Source organism: Culex pipiens, chromosome 2 (genome assembly GCF_016801865.2).
Source record: "Culex pipiens pallens isolate TS chromosome 2, TS_CPP_V2, whole genome shotgun sequence".
In the NCBI taxonomy this organism is placed as follows: domain Eukaryota; kingdom Metazoa; phylum Arthropoda; class Insecta; order Diptera; family Culicidae; genus Culex; species Culex pipiens.
In genome coordinates, this window is record NC_068938.1 from 213361944 (window position 1) to 213382398 (window position 20455).

The 20455-nt window shown below is 38.4% G+C and overlaps 1 protein-coding gene across 1 annotated transcript; it reads left to right on the plus strand.

Moving 5' to 3' along the window:
- The first annotated feature begins 165 nt into the window (after positions 1 to 165).
- LOC120416817 (lamin Dm0-like) lies at positions 166 to 20202 on the plus strand. Its single transcript, XM_039578697.2, has 5 exons — positions 166 to 1000; positions 15325 to 16237; positions 16302 to 16523; positions 16599 to 16703; positions 19187 to 20202. The coding sequence occupies exons 1-5, from the start codon at positions 615 to 617 to the stop codon at positions 19223 to 19225; spliced, it is 1665 nt and encodes a 554-aa protein (XP_039434631.1). The 5' UTR covers positions 166 to 614; the 3' UTR covers positions 19226 to 20202.
- The last annotated feature ends 253 nt before the right edge of the window (positions 20203 to 20455 follow it).

Here is a 20455-nt window from a genome sequence, read left to right on the forward strand (position 1 = left end):
AACATAACTCTGTGACACTCCAACACAAAACTTCTACAAACATAAATCCACCCGCCATTTTTGCTCAGTGCGTAAAAACTGCTCGAACGCGCCCGCTGACAGCATAACTGTCAAACACGTTTTTCGAGCACCCGTTCGCGTCGCGGCGTTGCTTTTCAAAAATCCTTCAATCAGTCCCCTGCTCTCGCCACAAACGGACGTGTTTTCGTTCTCCAAATTTTACTCAACGACTTTTATTTGTGTGCGTGCCGTCGTCGTGCGTGTGTGTTTGTGTGTGTCGGAGAAATTTCTCAAGCAGTTTCTGGTCGCAGCAAGTAGGCGTGGGTTTTGAAGTTTTGGCGTTGCTCGCGCGGCTTTTGGGCGGAAATTTCGGTGCAAATCCGGATTCGAGAGTGGTGGAATTTGGCGTCAGTCTAGGCCAGAAGTGTCCTAGCATCGAGTGGTGGTTTTTGGCGTGTGGAAAAGTATTGATTTTGGGTTTGGGAAAACAAAAAGTCCCGGCGCGGGAATTTTGAAGAGGAGTAAGAAGACCAAGAAGTGACTGCCCCCTTGTGAGGAATATTTTTGTGCTGTTTTGAGGTTGTGTTTGTGTGACCGGTTCCCCCGCAGTCGTCATGTCGCAAAAGTCCAAGAGGTCCGGCGTATCGACGCCGATTCCGGTGTCGGCCAGCACGCCGGTGCAGCAGGGCCGGCCGCAGAGTCCGCTGTCGCCGACGCGCCTCAGCCGGCTGCAGGAGAAGACCGACCTGCAGGGTCTGAACGACCGGTTGGCCTGCTACATCGACCGGGTTCGCTACCTGGAGCAGGAAAACTCCCGGCTCACGCTGGAGGTGCGCACCTCGCAGGAGACCGTCACCCGGGAGGTGTCCAACATCAAGCAGATGTACGAGCACGAACTGACCGACGCCCGCAAGCTGCTGGACGAGACGGCCCGCGAGAAGGCCAAGCTCGAGATCGACGCCAAGCGGATATGGGAGGAGAATGACGACCTCAAGAAGCGGTATGTAACCCCTTTTTTTCGGTTGTTTTTGTAAGGATTCTTGAGCGGGTTGCGCCACGCGGATTGTGTCACCTTCCGAACCCCGTCGAGGAAGGCAGAGGCGTCGACCTCGGATGGGGCGGCCGGGTGACGTCATGCATAAACAACATCCACCGAAAAAAGAACCAACTTTTCCCCCTCTTTCGGCTTATTTACTTTTGTGTTTTATGGTATGTTTTGATATTCTGTTCACACATTTTTGGTCCGTCGACGGATCGACTGAGATTGAGCCCCGTTCAAGCTTTTCAAGTACAAACAAACGGTGATGTCATCCGGGCTGAACTGGTGGTGGCCGCGTGCTGCTAAGCCACCCGCAGACGGTGACGTTCGCCTTGGATTTCGAAATAGAATGTTGTGTTTGTGTGATGTGTGATCACACACGTAACAAATTTGCCAAAGTAGGGAAGGCCGGCAGGAGTACTTGCAAATTATTACTCGACTTGTTCAAAAGTCATTCCAAAGATATCTTCTTATCATGTCTCAAAATCTGATAAGACGATCCATAAACCAGTTTTTTGGTTTATCATACACAAGCAATCCTTCTGAGCTAGAGATGTCCACACGCTAATTTTGAGTATTAACACTTCCTCAAGATCGGAACAGATTCCAGAATTTCGAAAATTCAATGACTATTAAAATTTATTTTACATTTGAGAAGCCCACATTCAAAGCTTAACCTCTTAAAATATTTACAAAAAAAAATCAGCCTCGGTATTTGATCTTCCACCGATCATATAATCCATTATACCTGACGACCTCCAAATCGACAAACTAATTGCTCAATCATAAATCAAGTGCAAACATTCTCAGCGCTTCTCCTCTTCCTTACTTCCCCAACTCCAGCAATTACAACTCGGTGAGGCGTTGTTGAATGAATTGTACGCTACTACTAGCTTACGCACACCACCCTCAACCGTCCAAGTCTCTTCCAAGTAGATAACGCGACACGTTGTTGCTTCAGGTATTCCGAACCGAACGCATTAAAATGTGTGTACTTTCAAGATCAAGTGCGCGCGATGATATCATCAGCAAGCATCAATCTCGGAGGTCGACTGACCGTTGCTTACAATATCTCAAAGTTTGAATCTAAAGCGAATTGTTTGCATAACAAACTGACTTGAAGCCCTTCAAGGTCCTTACACACCTGTAACTTAAACTTGAATTCGGTTGACAAAATCCGTTCTTCAACTCGCACCATCTGCATGTATCTCCAACACCTTACGACTTCGTCGGTCCATGTGGCATGTGATGTCATCTGGATATTTTCAGCACCAGTTTGAGTTGCGTTGATCACGTCATCGACATCAACGATCGCGCGCGCGCGCGCTTGATTCTCCATGATCCGACATGTATTTCCGAGGTCGCACGGTAGAACATCAAACGTCCAGGGAAAGCTCTCGACCCTGTAACGGTATCGTGTAATCCACTGTAAAGTATCGATTTTCCCTCTACTCAAAACTAAACACAAACATCCCCTCTAAACGTGGACTGAGTTGTGTGGGTGCGAGACGTGCCCAAGGTCCAAGCACCAAGATTTTATCGTCATCGTCAGCTATTAAACTGCATGCATGATTCGACCTTTTACGATGGAAATGTCTGGCGTGTGGTCTATGGCGGAGCACGCCATAATTCCTCGCCTTCCCTTTTGGGCTTCCGCTCGGTGACCTCATTCGTTCTGGAGAGTCGGAGGAAGGCTTCTAGGATTGATGACCAACATTCCACGCCCAGAAAATCTAACCTTCACTGTATGTACGAGAGTGACTCAAGAGCATCATATTTGATACGAACTTATAGCGTTTCTGTTGCTGGTTGTGTGCCTGGTGGTGATCATAAACAAATTTCCCAAATTTAACGATCAGTCAAGCGTGTTTGGCCTCGTGAACAGTCTTGTTCGTTTTTTTCTGTTTGTGTTTAGAGAATATTGCCTTGCTATCGCCAGTTGGCGTAACGCATCTTTAATCGTGGTCTCTCTCTTGTTTTTCCATTTATATTTGTCTTCTCCCCCCTCTTTTTTGGAAGTCATTTGCACTGGCGAACATTTAATTGAAATAAATTTATGCTTAAAGTTGCGTGTTGGTGGATTCTTTGATGCATAATTTCCTCACATTCATTCTGTTTCAAATATCGGGGGGATGGTCTTTCGAACACTTATTCAACGAAAGGTTTAATCGTTTAAAGATAGTTCCGGACATAATTTTCATTTAAATATTCGAGATCTGGACTAAAAAAATGCATTGGTCGTTTCAGTCGTTGTGACCATCCTGGTAATGTTGATCTTTTTGGTTATTTTAGTCATTTCGGTCATTTTGGACATTTTGATAATTTTTGTCATTTTGTTCATTTTGTCCATTTTAGTCATTTTAGTAATTTTGGCCATTTTAGTTTCATTTTGGTAATTTAAGTCATTTTGGCCGTTTTGGTCTTTTTGGTCATTTTGGTCATTTTGACCATTTTTGTCATTTTTTTCATTTTGGTCATTTTAGTCATTTTCGTAATTCTGGTCATTTTTGTCGTTTTGGTCATTTTGGTCGTTTTAGTCATTTTGGTCGTTTTGGCCATTTTGGACGTTTTGGCCATTATGGCCATCCTAGTCATTTTTGTAATTTTGGTCATTTCCGTCGTTTTGGTAATTTTTGCCTTTTTTGTCGTTTTAGTCATTTTGGTCGTTTTGGCCATTTTCTTCATTTTGGTCATTTTGGCAATTTTCGTCGTTTTGGTCGTTTTCGCCATTTTGGTCTTTTTCGTAATTTTGGTCATTTTTGTCATTTTGGCCATTTTCGTCGTTTTAGTCATTTTGGTCGTTTTGGCCATTTTGGACGTTTTGGCCATTATGGCCATCCTAGTCATTTTTGTAATTTTGGTCATTTCCGTCGTTTTGGTAATTTTTGCCTTTTTTGTCGTTTTAGTCATTTTGGTTGTTTTGGTAATTTTAGTAGTTTTAGTCATTTTGACCATTTTCATCATTTTGGTCGTTTTGGTCATTTTTGTTGTTATAGTCATTTTGGTCGTTTTAGTCATTTTGGTCGTTTTGGCCATTTTCTTCGTTTTGGTCATTTTGGTCATTTTGGCTATTTTCGTCGTTTTGGTCGTTTTGACAATTTTTGTCGTTTTCGCCATTTTGGTCGTTTTCGTAATTTTGGTCATTTTTGTCATTTGTCCATTTTTGTCGTCATTGTCGTTGTCGTCATTTTGGTAATTTTGGTAGTTTTAGTCATTTTGACCATTTTCGTCGTTTTGGTCATTTTTGTCATTTTGGTCGTTTTAGTCATTTTTGTCGTTTTGATCATTTTTATCGTTTTGGCCATTTTGGACGTTTTGGTCATTTTGGTCATTTTGGTCATTTTCGTAATTTTGGTCATTTTGGTAGTTTTAGTCATTTTGACCATTTTCGTCATTTTGGCTATTTTTTGTCGTTTTGGTCGTTTTCGCCATTTTGGTCATTTTCGTAATTTTTGTCATTTTTGTCATTTTGGCCAATGTCGTCGTTTTAGTCATTTTGGTAATTTTGGTAGTTTTAGTCATTTTGACCATTTTCGTCGTTTTGGTCACTTTTGTCATTTTTATCATTTTGGTCGTTTTGGTCATTTTGGCCATCCTAGTCATTTTGGTCATTTTTGTCGTTTTGGCCATTTTGGTCGTTTTAGTCATTTTGGTCGTTTTGGCCATTTTCTTCGTTTTGGTCATTTTGGTCATTTTGGCCATTTTGATCGTTTGGGTCATTTTGGCCATCCTGGTCGTTTCAGTCATGTTAGGCATTTTCGTAATTTTGTTCATTATTGTCATTTTGGTCATTTGGTCACTTTTGTCGTTTTGGCCATTTTTGTTATTTTGGTCATTTTTGTCGCTTTGTTAACTTTTTTTTTTCGTTTTGGCCGTTTTGGTCATTTTGGCCAATTTGATCGTTTTGGTCATTTTGACCATCCTGGTCGTTTTAGTCATGTTGGGCATTTTCGTAATTTTGTTCATTTTTGTCATTTTGGTCATTTGGTCATTTTTGTCATTTGGTCATTTTGGCCATTGTGATCGTTATGGTAATTTTGGTCATCCTAGTCATTTTGGTCATTTTAATCGATTTGATCTTTTTTGTCGCTTTGGCCGTTTTAGTCGTTTTGGTCATTTTGGCCATTTTTGTCATTTTGGTCATTTTTGTCGTTTTAGCCATTTTTGTCGTTTTGTTAATTTTTTTTCGTTTTGGCCATTTTGGTCGTTTTGGTCATTTTTGGTCATTTTAGTCGTTTTGTTCATTTTGGTAATTTGTCATTTCGATCGTTTTGATTATATGGGACATTTTGGCTATCCTGGTCGTTTTAGTCATTTTGGTCATTTGGTCACTTTTGTCGTTTTGGCCATTTTTGTTATTTTGGTCATTTTTGTCGCTTTGTTAACTTTTTTTTTTTGGTCATTTTGGCCAATTTGATCGTTTTGGTCATTTTGACCATCCTGGTCGTTTTAGTCATGTTGGGCATTTTCGTAATTTTGTTCATTTTTGTCATTTTGGTCGTTTGGTCATTTTTGTCATTTGGTCATTTTGGCCATTGTGATCGTTATGGTAATTTTGGTCATCCTAGTCATTTTGGTCATTTTAATCGATTTGATCTTTTTTGTCGCTTTGGCCGTTTTAGTCGTTTTGGTCATTTTGGCCATTTTTGTCATTTTGGTCATTTTTGTCGTTTTAGCCATTTTTGTCGTTTTGTTAATTTTTTTTCGTTTTGGCCATTTTGGTCGTTTTGGTCATTTTTGGTCATTTTAGTCGTTTTGTTCATTTTGGTAATTTGTCATTTCGATCGTTTTGATTATATGGGACATTTTGGCTATCCTGGTCGTTTTAGTCATTTTGGTCATTTGGTCACTTTTGTCGTTTTGGCCATTTTTGTTATTTTGGTCATTTTTGTCGCTTTGTTAACTTTTTTTTTTTTTTTTTTGGTCATTTTGGCCAATTTGATCGTTTTGGTCATTTTGACCATCCTGGTCGTTTTAGTCATGTTGGGCATTTTCGTAATTTTGTTCATTTTTGTCATTTTGGTCGTTTGGTCATTTTTGTCATTTGGTCATTTTGGCCATTGTGATCGTTATGGTAATTTTGGCCATCCTGGGCATTTTGTTCGTTTTGATCTTTTTTGTCGTTTTGGCCTTTTTCGTCGTTTTAGTCGTTTTGGTCATTTGGCAATTTTTGTCATTTGTGTAATTTTTGTCGTTTTGGCCATTTTTGTCGTTTTGTTATTTTTTTTTTCGTTTTGGCCATTTTGGTCGTTTTGGTCATTTTGGTATTTTTTGTCATTTTGATCGTTTGGGACATTTTGGCCATCCTGGTCGTTTTAGTCATTTTGGTCATTTTCGTAATTTTGTTCATTTTTGTCGTTTTGGCCATTTTGGTCACTTTTGTCATTTGGTCGTTTTAGTCGTTTTGGTCATTTTGGTAATTTCTGTCATTTTTGTCATTTCGGTCATCGCTGTTCGTGGAGTCGATTGCGGGCGGCGAAGCCACGCGGTTTTGCTTACAGGATTATTCGTGTCTTGAGCATCATTTCTGGAGCAACATTTGAAAGGGGCGGTACGACATTGCTCTTACGGCCTTTCATTACACGCGTTTAAATGGGACGAAAGGCCGTAAGAGCAATGTCGTACCGCCCCTTTCAAATGTTGCTCTGGATTTGTATTGTGTGATTGGCGTTTTTTGTGCTTAATTGCTGTGTGATTTTTAAGCCTTTCATATATCATAATTGATTGGAAGGCACAGTTTCGTTCAGATTGTGCATTAATGTTTTGGTCGAGTTAATAGTGGAGCAAAATATATTTTTTTTAGATTTATTGAAATAACTGTGCACGATTGTTTTTGTGTGTTAACCGAAAAGACCATCGTTGCTCGGGAGGCATCGAAACGCCAATAAGCTATGTGTTTGATGAGTCTGCAACTAATTATCGGACTAACATTCCTTTATTTATTATATTATTTTGACCGTTTGAGTTTTTTCTAAGGGCAAATTCAGATTTAGCGAGCAAAGTTTTACTGATCATTTTTTTTTTATTTTCGTTAAGGTGGTACAGTCATCCCACATATTCGGAACGGTTTCCAGATCGGCCAATGTTCAAAAAATCATAGCAAATCGATAATTGAACTTAATGATTCGCTTTTACCTTCATTTGAAAGCTTTTCTTGCGATCTTTCGAATGCTGTATCGAACATCTGCAAATTTTAACTTTTATATGAAGTTTTTGAAGAATTACTTTGACCCTTGAAATCCACAAATTCGGAACACTTTTTTCTTACGAATGTAAACAAACTTTGGATCTCTCCAGGAGTACATATTTATTACCAAATAATGACTTCACACACTGAAACCAATGAAACTCAAGCTTAGTGATGTTTTATACATGGTTTGATAACTTTTTTTGTGAAAATATCAGTTAAATTCAGGTGTTCCACAATTGTGGGAGGCACAATAACATCCCACAATTATGAAACAGGCCATTTGGAGGCAGTGTTTTGCTGCTCTGGACAAAATAGTCTTGGAATGAAGTTTTTTGTTCAAAAAGTATTACTTTTACTAGTGAAATAGCAAGATAATGTCCAAATGAAGGTTCTAAAAATAGTAGGGTCGACAGAAAAGCTACTTTTGGCATGCTATTGACAAATTATCATAAAAGTGTTCCGAATTTGTGGGTGTTCCGAATATGTGGGATGACTGTACCATACATCAGAGAGAAAAAAAAATATTACGACTTTCCGTGCCAACTTTCACTCAAAACGCTCGGTTGAGTTCTCATTTCACAACCACCACCATCAATCTCAAGAGTGGGAAGTAAATCACTTCAAAAAAAAAATCAAGTAGAAGCTAGTCCAATTGCACAACATACATTCTCAGTAAGTCACTACGTTGCTGTAGCTATAGGCCTCTGGATCCTCGTGGTTTTAGATTCTCCGGCATCGTCGGTTGGCTGATTCAGCAGCCAGCAAGCACCCCTTACCAAGAAAGAACACGCGACGAGACCGCGAGAGAGCGAGAGATTGTGCTAAGAGAGAAACCGGCCGGCCGGCCGGCAATTTTCCTCCTGTTATTTTATTATCATTCATCGTTGGTTGGCTCGATGTGAGTGTACAAGTTTAATGGTGTGTACCAACACTAGTTTGAAAATGTCTGGCAGAATTGCAACATTTTGCGCGAACGTGCGTGAAGATTTGCGGAGATCAACGTAAACAACATGAATCGTGATGCCTCCAACGGTCAAATTTGAGTTTATGTTTAGACAGTTGCTATCGTAACGATTAAAGTAATCTTATTTTTTTCTAGCAGTCTGCCACTCAAACCTCAAGAGATTCCTCAGCTTGAAAAATAGTTTCTTCCTCTTTACCATGCAAGAGCACATTCATCTCACCACACCTCGACGCGCGAGACCCCGCCGGAGAAAGGGCGACCTAAAAATAAATCCAAACCCGGCAATTATGGCCTAAACCTCGCGGTGGTGGCGATGCTGAATTGCAAAGTCTCAACAACTACCTCCCGGTGGGGGTCACTGAATCTGGGTGAGCAGAGTTGAGATTGAGATATTGCACGCCAAGCAAATTGGATTTCTGCCCGCGAGGTCAAGCTTGACTTTACACAATTGTCCAAAACTTTCCCCCTTACTCGACACAATGCAATCGTGTGATTAAATTGAACAAGTTTCGACTCTCCCACATTAAAAGCGCGCGATTTTACGACTTTGTGACGAGGGTTCGAGCCACCCACACGAAAATCAAACCGTCGAATCGAACTCGAAAAAGTGAGGGAAGAGTGCAGGGAAGTTGTTCCCGTATGCACGTGCAACATTCCCAGCTCGTTCATGACCCTCGTTGAGTTGAATTCCCCCCTCGCGGGGTTCAACCAGCATAATGGCGTTATGTACAACTTTAAAACACGCCGTTGAATAAATAAGCCAGAAGACGAGCGCGCGACTTAGCTTGAGTCAACGTTGTTGGTTGATTGAAAAGCGCGCGCTTTGGATGGGAGATGCTAGTGTGTGAGTGCGGAAATCTTGATTTATGAGATGGTAGGGTTCCCAAAGCATTAACTCGTCGAACCGTATTTTGGTGATTGTTGTCGACCGCAGTCATTGAATCAACAGTCGCATCTTTTGCGCGAAAGCGTCACTTGTTATTAATTCCAAATGACGACATCTCGCGACGATGATGTCACACGCATGGACAAACCGGCGCTTTCTACGAAATCGATTCGTTGCCGGGAATCACACGTGGTGGCGACTTGACAGGAATTATCAGAAAAGAAAAAAAATCATGTGTAGAATAGTGGAAGTCTAAGATGCCCGTTTACATATCATTACTCCTCGAAAGGCATGTCGACGAGAATTTTCTTTTGGACAGTGGACAACCCAGAAAAGTGTAATGTTTGCTCTGGGTTTTACTTTTCGCGATTTTAAAATTTGTTTTTTTTGCTTTGTCAAAAAGAATCATTTTTGCATCATTAGTTTTTCCATACAAGTTTCCATACAATTTTGCGGGCTGGACATAACTAGCTGTACCAGGCTCTGACAGAACGCGGCAGAGGGGCACGCCCCATCCTCCCTAGTACCGTGATGGTCTTACAAAAAAAGCTACGAAACTATATGAGAATCTGTATCTTGAGATGGGATTTTCTGATCGGTTTGGTGTCTTCGGCAAAGTTGTGAATTAAAATAAAACTACCCAGTAAAAAATAATGACATTGTAATAACCTGTTTCCTTATCTCACTATTTTCACACAAAAAAATGTATTCCCAAAACCTTTTATTTTTTTATTTTTTCGATATGTTATTTGTGGACTCAAAAAGACTTCTTTTGAGCCATATCTGGTTGTTGTAATGTCTTGAAAAAAAAATATATATCGCATTAGCAATCGGAAATTTTAACATTTCTGGAGTTTTTTTAAAAAAAGGTCAAATTTTGATTTTTTCGACTCAGGTGGTTCTGAAAACACCCTAAAAGCTAAAATTGCAAATTTGGTTTACAGGACCTTTTGAAAAAAAAAAGCCACTTCTGAACACTATTTTTTTTAAAGCGTAGAAAATTTCCTACAATTTTCTCTCTGATACTAGACATTGAAAATTGTACAACTAGTTTCACAAAGAACTCGAATCGAAGGGAATGAGTTTAGCTTGTAATTTCCAACTGACGATATCTCGGAAACCATTGGTTCGATTCTAAATGTTTTAAAGCATGAACTTTTTCTGAAATTTTCTGTTTTTCTGATTTTTGGGACGATAACGATAATCTATTGTTTGTATGCTTTTCCACTTTATTATATTTTTTTTAAATATTAAGACTTTTTACAAAATACCGTATTTTTTCGAAAATATTCGAATTTTCAAAATTTGCAATATGCGTATCAAACGATGCGAAATTTTGCATGCTTCAAACATACATTAAAATTTTGTATGCTTCATATTGCAAATCTTAAAAATTGAGTATTTTCAAAAAAAAAGAAGTATTTTCGAAAAATACGTTATTTTGTGAAAATTTTATTATTTTCAAAAAAAACTCTAAAAAAGTGACAAAGCATTTTTTTTTTCTGTGTTTGATATTCATATTACAAATAATGAAAATTTTAATATTTTCGAAAAAAGACACGGTAAAATTTGAAAATTTTAGTTTCTAAACAATAAAACGTTTCTTAATCCACCATTAGGTGGTTGGTGCCTTCCTCATATTTACAAAGTCATAATGAAAATAAGTTTATGAAAAAAATATATACCTGATACAGACTTTCCAGAAAACATGCAGACTCTCATTTGAAGCAATGTGGCAACCGGGCGTTTCGCACCTTACGCGACTCTCGCATGTAAACAAAAAGACCCGGCCTTTTGAGGTTATGCAAAAAATCACCCTTTTTTGTAGATACAAATATCTTTTTTTTCAGCATAACTTTTTAAATACTTTACTAAACAGAATAAATTTTAATAGGGTCTTATGGGACCCCAAAACGAATCGAATGAGGCTGGCCCGGCCAAAATCGGTTCAGCCAGTTCTGAGAAAATCGTGTGGAAAAAAAATCATGTCTACACACAGACATTTGATTCTGAGTCGATACGTATACGTGAAGGTATATCTAGAAGGTATACAGAGAAACCTCTTTTTACGCGGTGGCGTTACGCTTTTTGTTTCGTAGATTTCTCTTAAACCATACAATATTTTTGCAAGCTTCAAACAGCGTTTTGTAGATCTGAACAAAACCTACAAATTGCTTCTAAAAGATTGCAAAAATGTTGCGTCGTTCCAGAGAAATCGACAAATTAGAAAAACGTAACGCACCGCGTAAAAAGAGGTCTTACTGTATTTAAGAAGTTCAATTTTCGAGTGATTTTATAGCCTTGCCTCAGTGAGGTGAGGAAGGCAAAAACTCTAATAGGGGAGCTGGGAGTAAGACGGCCAGGCGGGGTAAGACGGCCATCCCACTGTTTTACTAAGCATACTAATAAATATTACTAAAATGTTTAGCAATACTGTTCCTCATGCTAAATAATGCATATGGAGTCACCTTTGCCAAACCTATTGTTTGAAAAAGTATAAAATAGCTCAAAATAAACAAATATTTTTTCAACTTGAAACTGGATGTAATTTTTATGATTTTTCAACTTTAGCATTATTGTTAGCTAACAATATGTAATCCTTTCTTTGAATATTTTTTCATGTTAAATTGATGTTTTCCCCACGATTATGTCCCTCGAAAAAGTTTTAAAAATACGGTGAGCTATTTGCAAAAAAATGTTTTATAAAATAAGTAATTTGGGGGCAAGACGGCCACGCGTAATTTGTAAATTTTATTTGAAAAAGGTTAAATTTTTGAAGGATTTTTGACTGTCAAGACATATTTCGAGCCAAACATTTCATTAGGGCACAAAAGCAAAAACCGCGATTCGAGAAAATCGCTTGCAAAAAATGGACAACTTGTTTCAATTCCTATTTAAAAAATAAGCATGACTGATGGTATTTTTACTGATGATTCGATAAAACACACCATTATCCTCAACTCTGCTTTACTGCTTCTTAATTTATGTTGATTTTCGCAATAAAACTCATAATTTTAAAAAATCTCGTTATTAGGCCCTTTTAGCTTTCCAACTGCTGTTCATAATGGGCCCTTTCTAAATGCAATTTCGAAGAGAACTAAAAGGGCACTAAAGCGCTGTCACCGGATTGTTGTTTTGAATGATGTTTATGGGCCCTTTTGTTTAGTTAGAAATAATGAGGAATTCAGTGGAAATTTTGATAATTGGTGAAGTTTTATGATCGAATGGAGCAGATAAGGTATGTGAAACATTAAAATTCTTCAAAAGTGTACTGAACAGCAGCCGCGGGCCGTATTCAATATTGTATTTCGACGAAGTTTTTTTTCTGCAGAAACCCTTGGTGAAACGTTAACCAAACTTTGTTTTGAAGAGAATTAGTGTTAAGAATGTATGAAAAGTTCACTTTATAACATAGAAAGTTCCTTAACCACGAAAAACTAACGAAAAAGAAAAGGGCACAATTGAACTTTTTTTTCTGGTTTGGAGTGAACATTGTTATGTGCCCTTTTGTTTTTTTGATTTTTTCAATAGGAAATTGTTTGCTATCAATCTGATTCTTGGAGGGCATGTAGGGAGTGTACTATGGAGTGGAATAATGGAATAATCCCGAATGTTTACTTTTTGGTTTTGTGCCCTAATGAAATGTTTGGCTCGATTTAAGACATATGTGACATATTTTCGATAAAACTATCAATTTTTAATCAAAATGATGTTAACTGCCGGTTCGCCGGTTATAGCAAAATTCATTGAATAGTATGAAATCCTTTCAGACTTTTAATAAAAGTCGCTAATTTAATATTGTTTACAGAATTTTGAATTATAATCGAAACACACAAACCAGTAAATTTGCATTAAATTGGGTAAAAGTTCATAGTTTTTCAAGAAATGTGGGTCGCAATAATATGAAATTCACAAAGCCAAAGTATAACATTTGTTAAACAGCATTTTTCTTCACATTTAAAACTTGTATTTCATAGATATTTCGATTTTAATTTTTTTTTTAATTGCTGAAAAGTATTGAAAATTGTTTTTAAACCAACTAATTAATGTCATTTCTATAATGGACTATTAGTAGAATGTATCTGATTTAAGATCAAAATAACCTGTAGTGTTAATTTTAAAAGACTTCCCCCTTAAGGTGGCCGTCTTACCCCCATCTCCCCGTAAAGTGAAATCGCATACAAAATTTCGCTTCGTTGATACCCATATTGCAAATTTCGAATATTTTTGTATTTTCGAAAAAATATGGTATAACAGTCCACACTCGATTATCCGAAGCCTTCGGAAATTCACTTCGGATAATCGAATCACGAAAAAAATATTTTTCTCGACGTCTTATTTGAGATCGTCGGGCTGAAGTAGTGCGGCAGTGCGTGGCCGAATGGTTACGCTGTCCGCTTTGTAAGCGGATGATTCTGGGTTCGATTCCCATCTGCTGCAACCTTCCATCGGATGAGGAAGTAAAATGACGGTCCCGGCCTTGGTTGCTAGGCCGTTAAGTCATTCCAGGTGTAGGAGTCGTCTCCATGTCATAAGTACAAACAACACACCAAACCAAGCCTACTCCGGTGGAATCGCTGGCGGCGATTGGACTCGCAATCCAAAGGTCGTCAGTTCAAACACTAGGGTGGAAGGTTCCTTGGAGTAGAAAGAGGTTTGGGTGGTTCGAGCAGAAACTTGCAATAGAGACCACAAAAGACCCGGGGGTCGTTAATGTGGATGGTTTGTTTTGTTGTTGGGCTGAAGTATGACCCCTAAACTACGTAAAAATTCGGATGTGATGTTTAAAACAAGAAATAGAAAAAAAACGATTTTTTTCGTGATTCGATTATCTGAAGTCCGGATAATCGAAAATTCGGATAATTGAGGTTTCGAATAATCGAGTCTGAACTGTATGTGAAAATTTTAGTATTTAAAAAAAAAAATTATAAAAAAGTGAAAAAACTACAAAGTTTCGCTTCGTTTGATACCAATACTGCAAATTATAGATATTTGAGTATTTTCAAAAAATACGTTATTTTGTGAACAATTTTAAGAATTTATAATTTAAAACTTACAATATTTTCAAAAAATATGTTTTTAGTGAATGCATTGACAAGTTTAACATGATATACAGTAATTGTTCGCTAACTGGGCTGAACGAAAAATAACGAGGGGACTACCGATGCATAATATTTTTTGATGAAATATAAAAATAAAAGTTACTTATATTCAATTACAATGATTACTTTACATATTTCTCTAATTGTGACTTGAAATTACATAATAGTTTTTTTTTATTTGTTGAACATGATTTTTGCATCCATTAACCCCTCGGTGATTTCGGTTTGTTTTGGTTTTTTGACGTTTGTCTGCTTTTTAACTGGGCTACGGCCCAGTTATCGAGCGCCCAGTTAAAAAGCAGCCCAGTTACCGAACAACTACTGTAGTTGAATTAAGTCGATTTTAGAAAGATTTTAAAAATGTGGTATGAGATTATCGCCGGTAACTATAACGATAGGTTATTGTTATGAAGCCTCGATAACTTTATCGTTATCAACCTTGGTAAAGTAATACTTCTCGATACAGTCCAGACTCGATCATCCGAAGCCTTGATTATCCGAAGTTTCGATTATCCGAAGGTTTGTCCCATTTGGACAATAGAATCAAAAAAACCTTGCTTTAACATAAAATTTGAGTTCTGCAACCCCATTTTAGTCAAAATTTAATGATTGAATTTAAAAATTCTAAATCACTTTTGAGTTGTTTTAGGTGTCAAACTTAAGCTTGACAACCAAAATAAGACAATAAAAAAAGTTGTGTGATTCGATTATCCGATGTTTTGATTATCCGAAGTGAAATTTTTCCAAGGCCTTCGGCTAATCGAGTCTGGACTGTTATGCTTTGGAGATTGACACTTAACTTGTGGGCAAATAACATTGAAGTGAGGATGCAACACTATAAATTTGAACGACTCGTTTTGAAAAATCTTCTTTATGCAACAAGTTGCATAAACTATTTAATGAGGCCCAAAATTTCAAGAGGGCTTACAAAAAGTATCAGATTTGAAAATTTAAACATAAATTGTTTCATAAATTGAGTAGACACCCTGTCAATAAATATGCACGAAATATTTACTCAAAACAGACTAAAATTATAACGATGATCCAATCTCTTCCCTGCGCCGAACTTTCAAAATCCAACCGATCCGTTATGCAAATTTAACTAATTTTTCTCATTTGTTTATTTTCCTTCTCAATTCTCAGACTGGACCGCAAAACGAAGGAAGCCGCCGACAGCGAGCGCAACGCCCGTGCCCAGGAATCCCGCGCCAACGAGCTGGCCGGCAAGTACAACACAGTCCTGTCGGAGCGCAAAAAGGCCCAGGACGAGCTTAAAGAACTCGAGAAGGAAGTGGCCCGGCTAAAGAAACAGCTCGAAACCCTGCGCAAGAATCTCGAAGAGGAAACGCTGGCCCGCGTCGATCTGGAAAACACCGTCCAAAGCCTGCGCGAGGAGCTCACCTTCAAGGACCAGGTCCACCAGCAGGAACTCACCGAGACCAAGTCCCGCCGACAGGTCGAAATCAGCGAAATCGACGGCATCCTCTCCGAACAGTACGAGGCGAAGCTGCAGCAAACGCTGCAGGATCTGCGCGACCAGTACGATGGCCAGCTGCGCGCAAATCGGGAGGAAATCTCCGATCTGTACGAGTCGCGACTACGCGATCTGGAGCTGCAGCTGAACGCCGAACGGCAACGCCATGCTGCGGAGAAGAGCAAACTCCAGGACGAAATCGAACGTCTCCGGAAGGAGATTTCGCTGCAGCTGCAAGAGTACCAAGACCTCATGGACATTAAAATCACACTGGACATGGAAATTGCCGCGTACGACAAGCTGCTTTCGTCCGAGGAGGTGCGGCTGAACATCACCCCGGGCAGTCATACCACGATCTTCCAGACGTCCACAACGAGCTCGTCGAGCGCCGGTCGCTCGTCGGCACTGCGCCGCGGAACGCCGACCCGGGCCGGAGCCAAGCGCAAGCGCACCGTCCTCGAGGAGTCGGACGAACGCAGCGTGTCGGACTACTCGGTCACTTCCTCGGCCAAGGGAGACATCGAGATCTCCGAAGTGGACTCGGAGGGCAAGTTCGTCAAGCTGCACAACAAGTCGGCCAAGGTGAGTCACGTGAGCTGCGACTTTTGATAAGAATGACCTTCAAATCCGTAATTCTCCATTTCAGGAAGTGCAAATCGGTGGCTGGACCGTGGTCCGCAAGGTCGGAACGAACGAAACCGTGTTCAAGTTCCACCGGACGCTGAAGATTGACGGGGGAGCGTTTGTGACGGTTTGGTCGTCGGATTTGGGCCACACGCACGAACCCCCGAGCACGATCGTGATGAAGGGCCAGAAGTGGTTCTGCGGTGACAACATGACCACGCAGCTGTTGAACGTGGAGGGAGAGGTGAGATTCAGCGCTGCCATTTGAATAGTCAACGGAATGATAACGATGTCCCATTGTCTTTCTCAACCTTTTTAGGAAGTTGCCGCGTCAGAACGTGTCAAGCGTACCGTGTCCACTGCCGCGTCCCGCCACCGAGAGTTCCTCGGTTCTTACAGCGGAGAGGAGCTGTATCACCAGCAGGTAGGTGTAGGGTGATGAATCATAGTTTTTAAGTTTAATTTGATGGTGTCCACGTGGTTTATGGATTACCCCGTTACGAGTGTACGCATAATTGTCCCATCAAGTATTTCCTGTCAAGAATTCATTATTTTTAAAAGGCATGGTGGCTTGTTAACTTGCTGTAAAGCAAGAGGACAACAGCTAACGGTGTCCAAAAATATGGTCCTGAATAACACATTTTTTTATTATTTTGCCTTTTCACACCAAAGATTGAATTGCAGGAAATAGCCGTTAGATCATCGGCAGTGTTGCCAATTTCTTGAAAAAAAAAAAACGATTTCAGTTGAAAATATTACATTACAGAAGCTGTAATAAACGCCAAAGCTTCTGAGAGTTTGGGAACTCCGACTCCACAGCCTTGATGAAACAATTCAAAAATCTGTACCCTATTTAACGGATTCGGATTTTTTTGTAGGCATTGCTTAGAACTCCTTAGAAAAAAAGCTAATCTTTAAAGAAAATTTGTAATCTGCGCAAAAAAAAAACACTTTTTAAAATTCTCTTTTTTGGCTTTTTTTTAAATGACAAAAATGAAATCTATGGCACAAATAGGTTCAAAATTAATTTGGCGTTGCCAATTTTTCGCAAAAACATGGTTTTCAAAAACTTTGAAAAAAGGGGAAAAAATCATATTTACTTCAATTTTGTCTGTAGAATAACATTTGCAATCCAAAAGTACCGCTTTCAAGTAAAAGCAACAAAAATTCTCATTTTTTTATTAGGTCCTATAAACGTATGAAAGACAATAGCTTATTGGACATTAAAAAAAACTTTTTTATTCCTGTAGAAGTCATGGTCACACTTGACCTTGCATAAACATATTTTTTCATCCAAATCAAAAATTCATCCAAATCAAAAATGCAAAACCGTTGCCTGTAGTCTCAGAGAGTTGCTCTGTGAGAAATTTCTTTTTTGGTGAAACTTTATGTTCTTTTCAAAAATGTAATAACCTTGGCAATAACCCAAAATGTTAATTAAACCGTTGCAACTTTTTTTAAATTTGTGCCCCAGCAATTAAAAAAAAATGTATGTTAAACGTAGAAATTACAAGCCTTAGTTTCATCATTTTAATATGTTTTAACCCATTTTACACCAGTTCAATTGTTAAGCAATAATAAGTTTTCAAAATATCTAAGTATTGAAGACATTCATTCACGTTAAAAAAAATCTTTTTGCTGTAGTGTAAACCGGAATTTAAAGAAAAATAATTATTTTAAACGAGCCGGAACATGCCAAATATTATAAACAATGCATTTTAAATTATTTTCATTAGGGACCATCCACAAACCACGTGGACACTTTTTTGGAAATCCCATCCCGGTCAGCCACTTTCGCACCGAATCCGATGACGATGTTTTCACAAAAATGGGTGGCAACTTTCCCCGTCGTTCAAATTCTTCCTTCTCGCTCACGTCCACAGGGAGGGTAGCGAACTGGTTTCCAGACAAATTCTGAGCGTCCTTGCTCAAACTGCCTGGCTTTGCAGGTAGCACTTCGGCATTCTTTAGCTTCTTCAAATCTGCCGATCCTGCTGGTGAGGACCGCCTCTTTTTCTTGCCGTGAGGCATTCTTGCACTTTTTAGCACTTTTCAGGAGCTAATATCGAGGAGTACCTCACTGATTGGTGGTCCACAAAGGCATTTTTTTTTTTCATTAGATTAAATTTTCATTTTAATTAAAATTGTAATATTTATTTTTTTGATTTTTTTTTTCTGGCGGCGACATAAGCTTTGCAACATGTTAGCAACGGCCTAATAAAAAAAAGAATCCAAAGAAGGTATTATACTATGACAAACAAACTCGCACTTTTTGACAGTTTGCCTGAATTTGCTTGCTAGTTTGGCAACACTGACACTGTTAAACACTAAAAAGTGCGAGTTTGTTTGTTTGTCATAGTTTCATACCTCCTTAACCCTCTACAACCCAACCTCGCCTCTAAGTGGGCTTCGATCTAAAAATCCGCCAAAACTCTCGCCAAAAAGCTTTGGAAAGACGATCTCATTAAATTTAATAAAATGTTAGGGTAAGAAGTTTCACTTGTTCACCATGGCACTTTGAAAAGTTTAACTCCATGTTGCACGCACACACTCTCACTTTTAATTTGTCGATATCCGAAAATGTGAAAACAAGCCAAAAATTGAAAAAGTGACTATAAAAACATGAAGAAGTTTTAAAGGCCAAATGTAATTATAGAAGATAAATGCAAATTGAAATACTGAAATTAAAACAAGAAAAACACAAAACAAGAGAAGTAAAGTTTTTCGCGGAGCAAAAGTTGCTCAAAATGACCACATGAAAAATCAAAACTTTCGAAAAAATGGGCAGTAGAGGGTTAAAATCATTAAACGACGTGCCAACCAAGCGACAATGCTATGAGATTCGGCTTCGATCAGTCAACACAAAACACGGATAAATAACTAAACTTTTTTTTTCTATCTTTCCAGGGGGAACCTAAGGGCGAGGAAAAGTGTCGCATCATGTGAAACTAAACCGCGGAACCCAACTGGTCACATATTCTGCCTGTTAGCAATTTAGTTTGTACACACACACACACACCATTGATGAAGATGATCAAGATGGAGAAAAAACAAAACCCACAAAACTCTTACATTATATCGATATATTACAAAATATATGAAGCAAAAAAACTGAGTACATTTAAAAACTGTACGCTCGCAGACACGAACCATGCCCCTAGTTTTTATCATTATTACAAACGGCTAAACTGTAACAAATTTGAACAACTATTAAATACCGCTACTTAACTTTTTTCGGAGGCTCTCGAAATCCAGAGAGCGAGCAGCACAACACTAACATAACAACAAAAAACTCTATGTTAGGAAGCAAATGAAACCACTTAGGATTACTTTATTTGACCGATAAGAACAAACAAAAAAACAAACAATTAATAAACAAACACACACACTTTATATTAAAATAGAGATTTATATGTATTTAACTTGAGGAACGAAAATAAACGAAAACTAGGAGAGGAAATTGCATTTGTTTATAGGAAAGCTCGTAATGCTCGTTTTGAGGTGAATTAAGGTTTTTTTTACATAAGATTGACCCCACCTTTCCCTTTTCTCTTCGATCTAACGACACTAATTATTTAATTTGCCAAGTTTAAAACCAAGTGTTCCGGAGAATCAAAAGAGTGTCTTGCTAAGTGAAACTTTGTTGAAAAAGTTCGTGGAACTTTTGTCTGTTTTTTTTTTCCTTACGCAGTTGCCTTTGCGTCCTAAAACTAAGAGATAATGCATTTTATTTGATATTTTGAGAGTTGTTTTTTTGTGGAAAACAGAGAGTGGTGAACGCGATTCTGATTTGCGAGAAAGAGACGAAATGATTACACTTTAGAAACTATATATTTTTAAAAATAAACGCGGTGTCCTGATCAAAAGATGAAAAAAAAACTGTTTAAGTAGATGCTTCCCGTAAAAAAAAAATACCAGATGTACTTGTTGTAACTGTTTTTTTTTATTAACATTAAAATCACAATCAGAAAAAAAATAAGTCATCCAATCGCATCTAATAACGAATCAATCATCATCCGGTAGAGAGGTTTAACTTTCATTCAGAAAAATTAACAATACGTTCTAGATTTTCATCAAGGTTGCCGATTTATTTTGTACCATCAATCGTAGATTTTTTTTTCTTTGGTAAAATTATAAAACAAGAATTTTAAAATAAACATAAACACAAAAAAACAC

What these genes read in the sequence shown, in the direction of transcription:
- LOC120416817 (XM_039578697.2), top strand. Translation starts at nt 615, where the DNA reads ATGTCGCAAAAGTCCAAGAGGTCCGGCGTATCGACGCCGATTCCGGTG. An exon ending in AATGACGACCTCAAGAAGCG is followed by an intron (nt 1,001 to 15,324) that starts GTATGTAACCCC and finishes CTCAATTCTCAG; the next exon opens with ACTGGACCGCAAAACGAAGG. An exon ending in AGGAGCTGTATCACCAGCAG is followed by an intron (nt 16,704 to 19,186) that starts GTAGGTGTAGGG and finishes CTATCTTTCCAG; the next exon opens with GGGGAACCTAAGGGCGAGGA.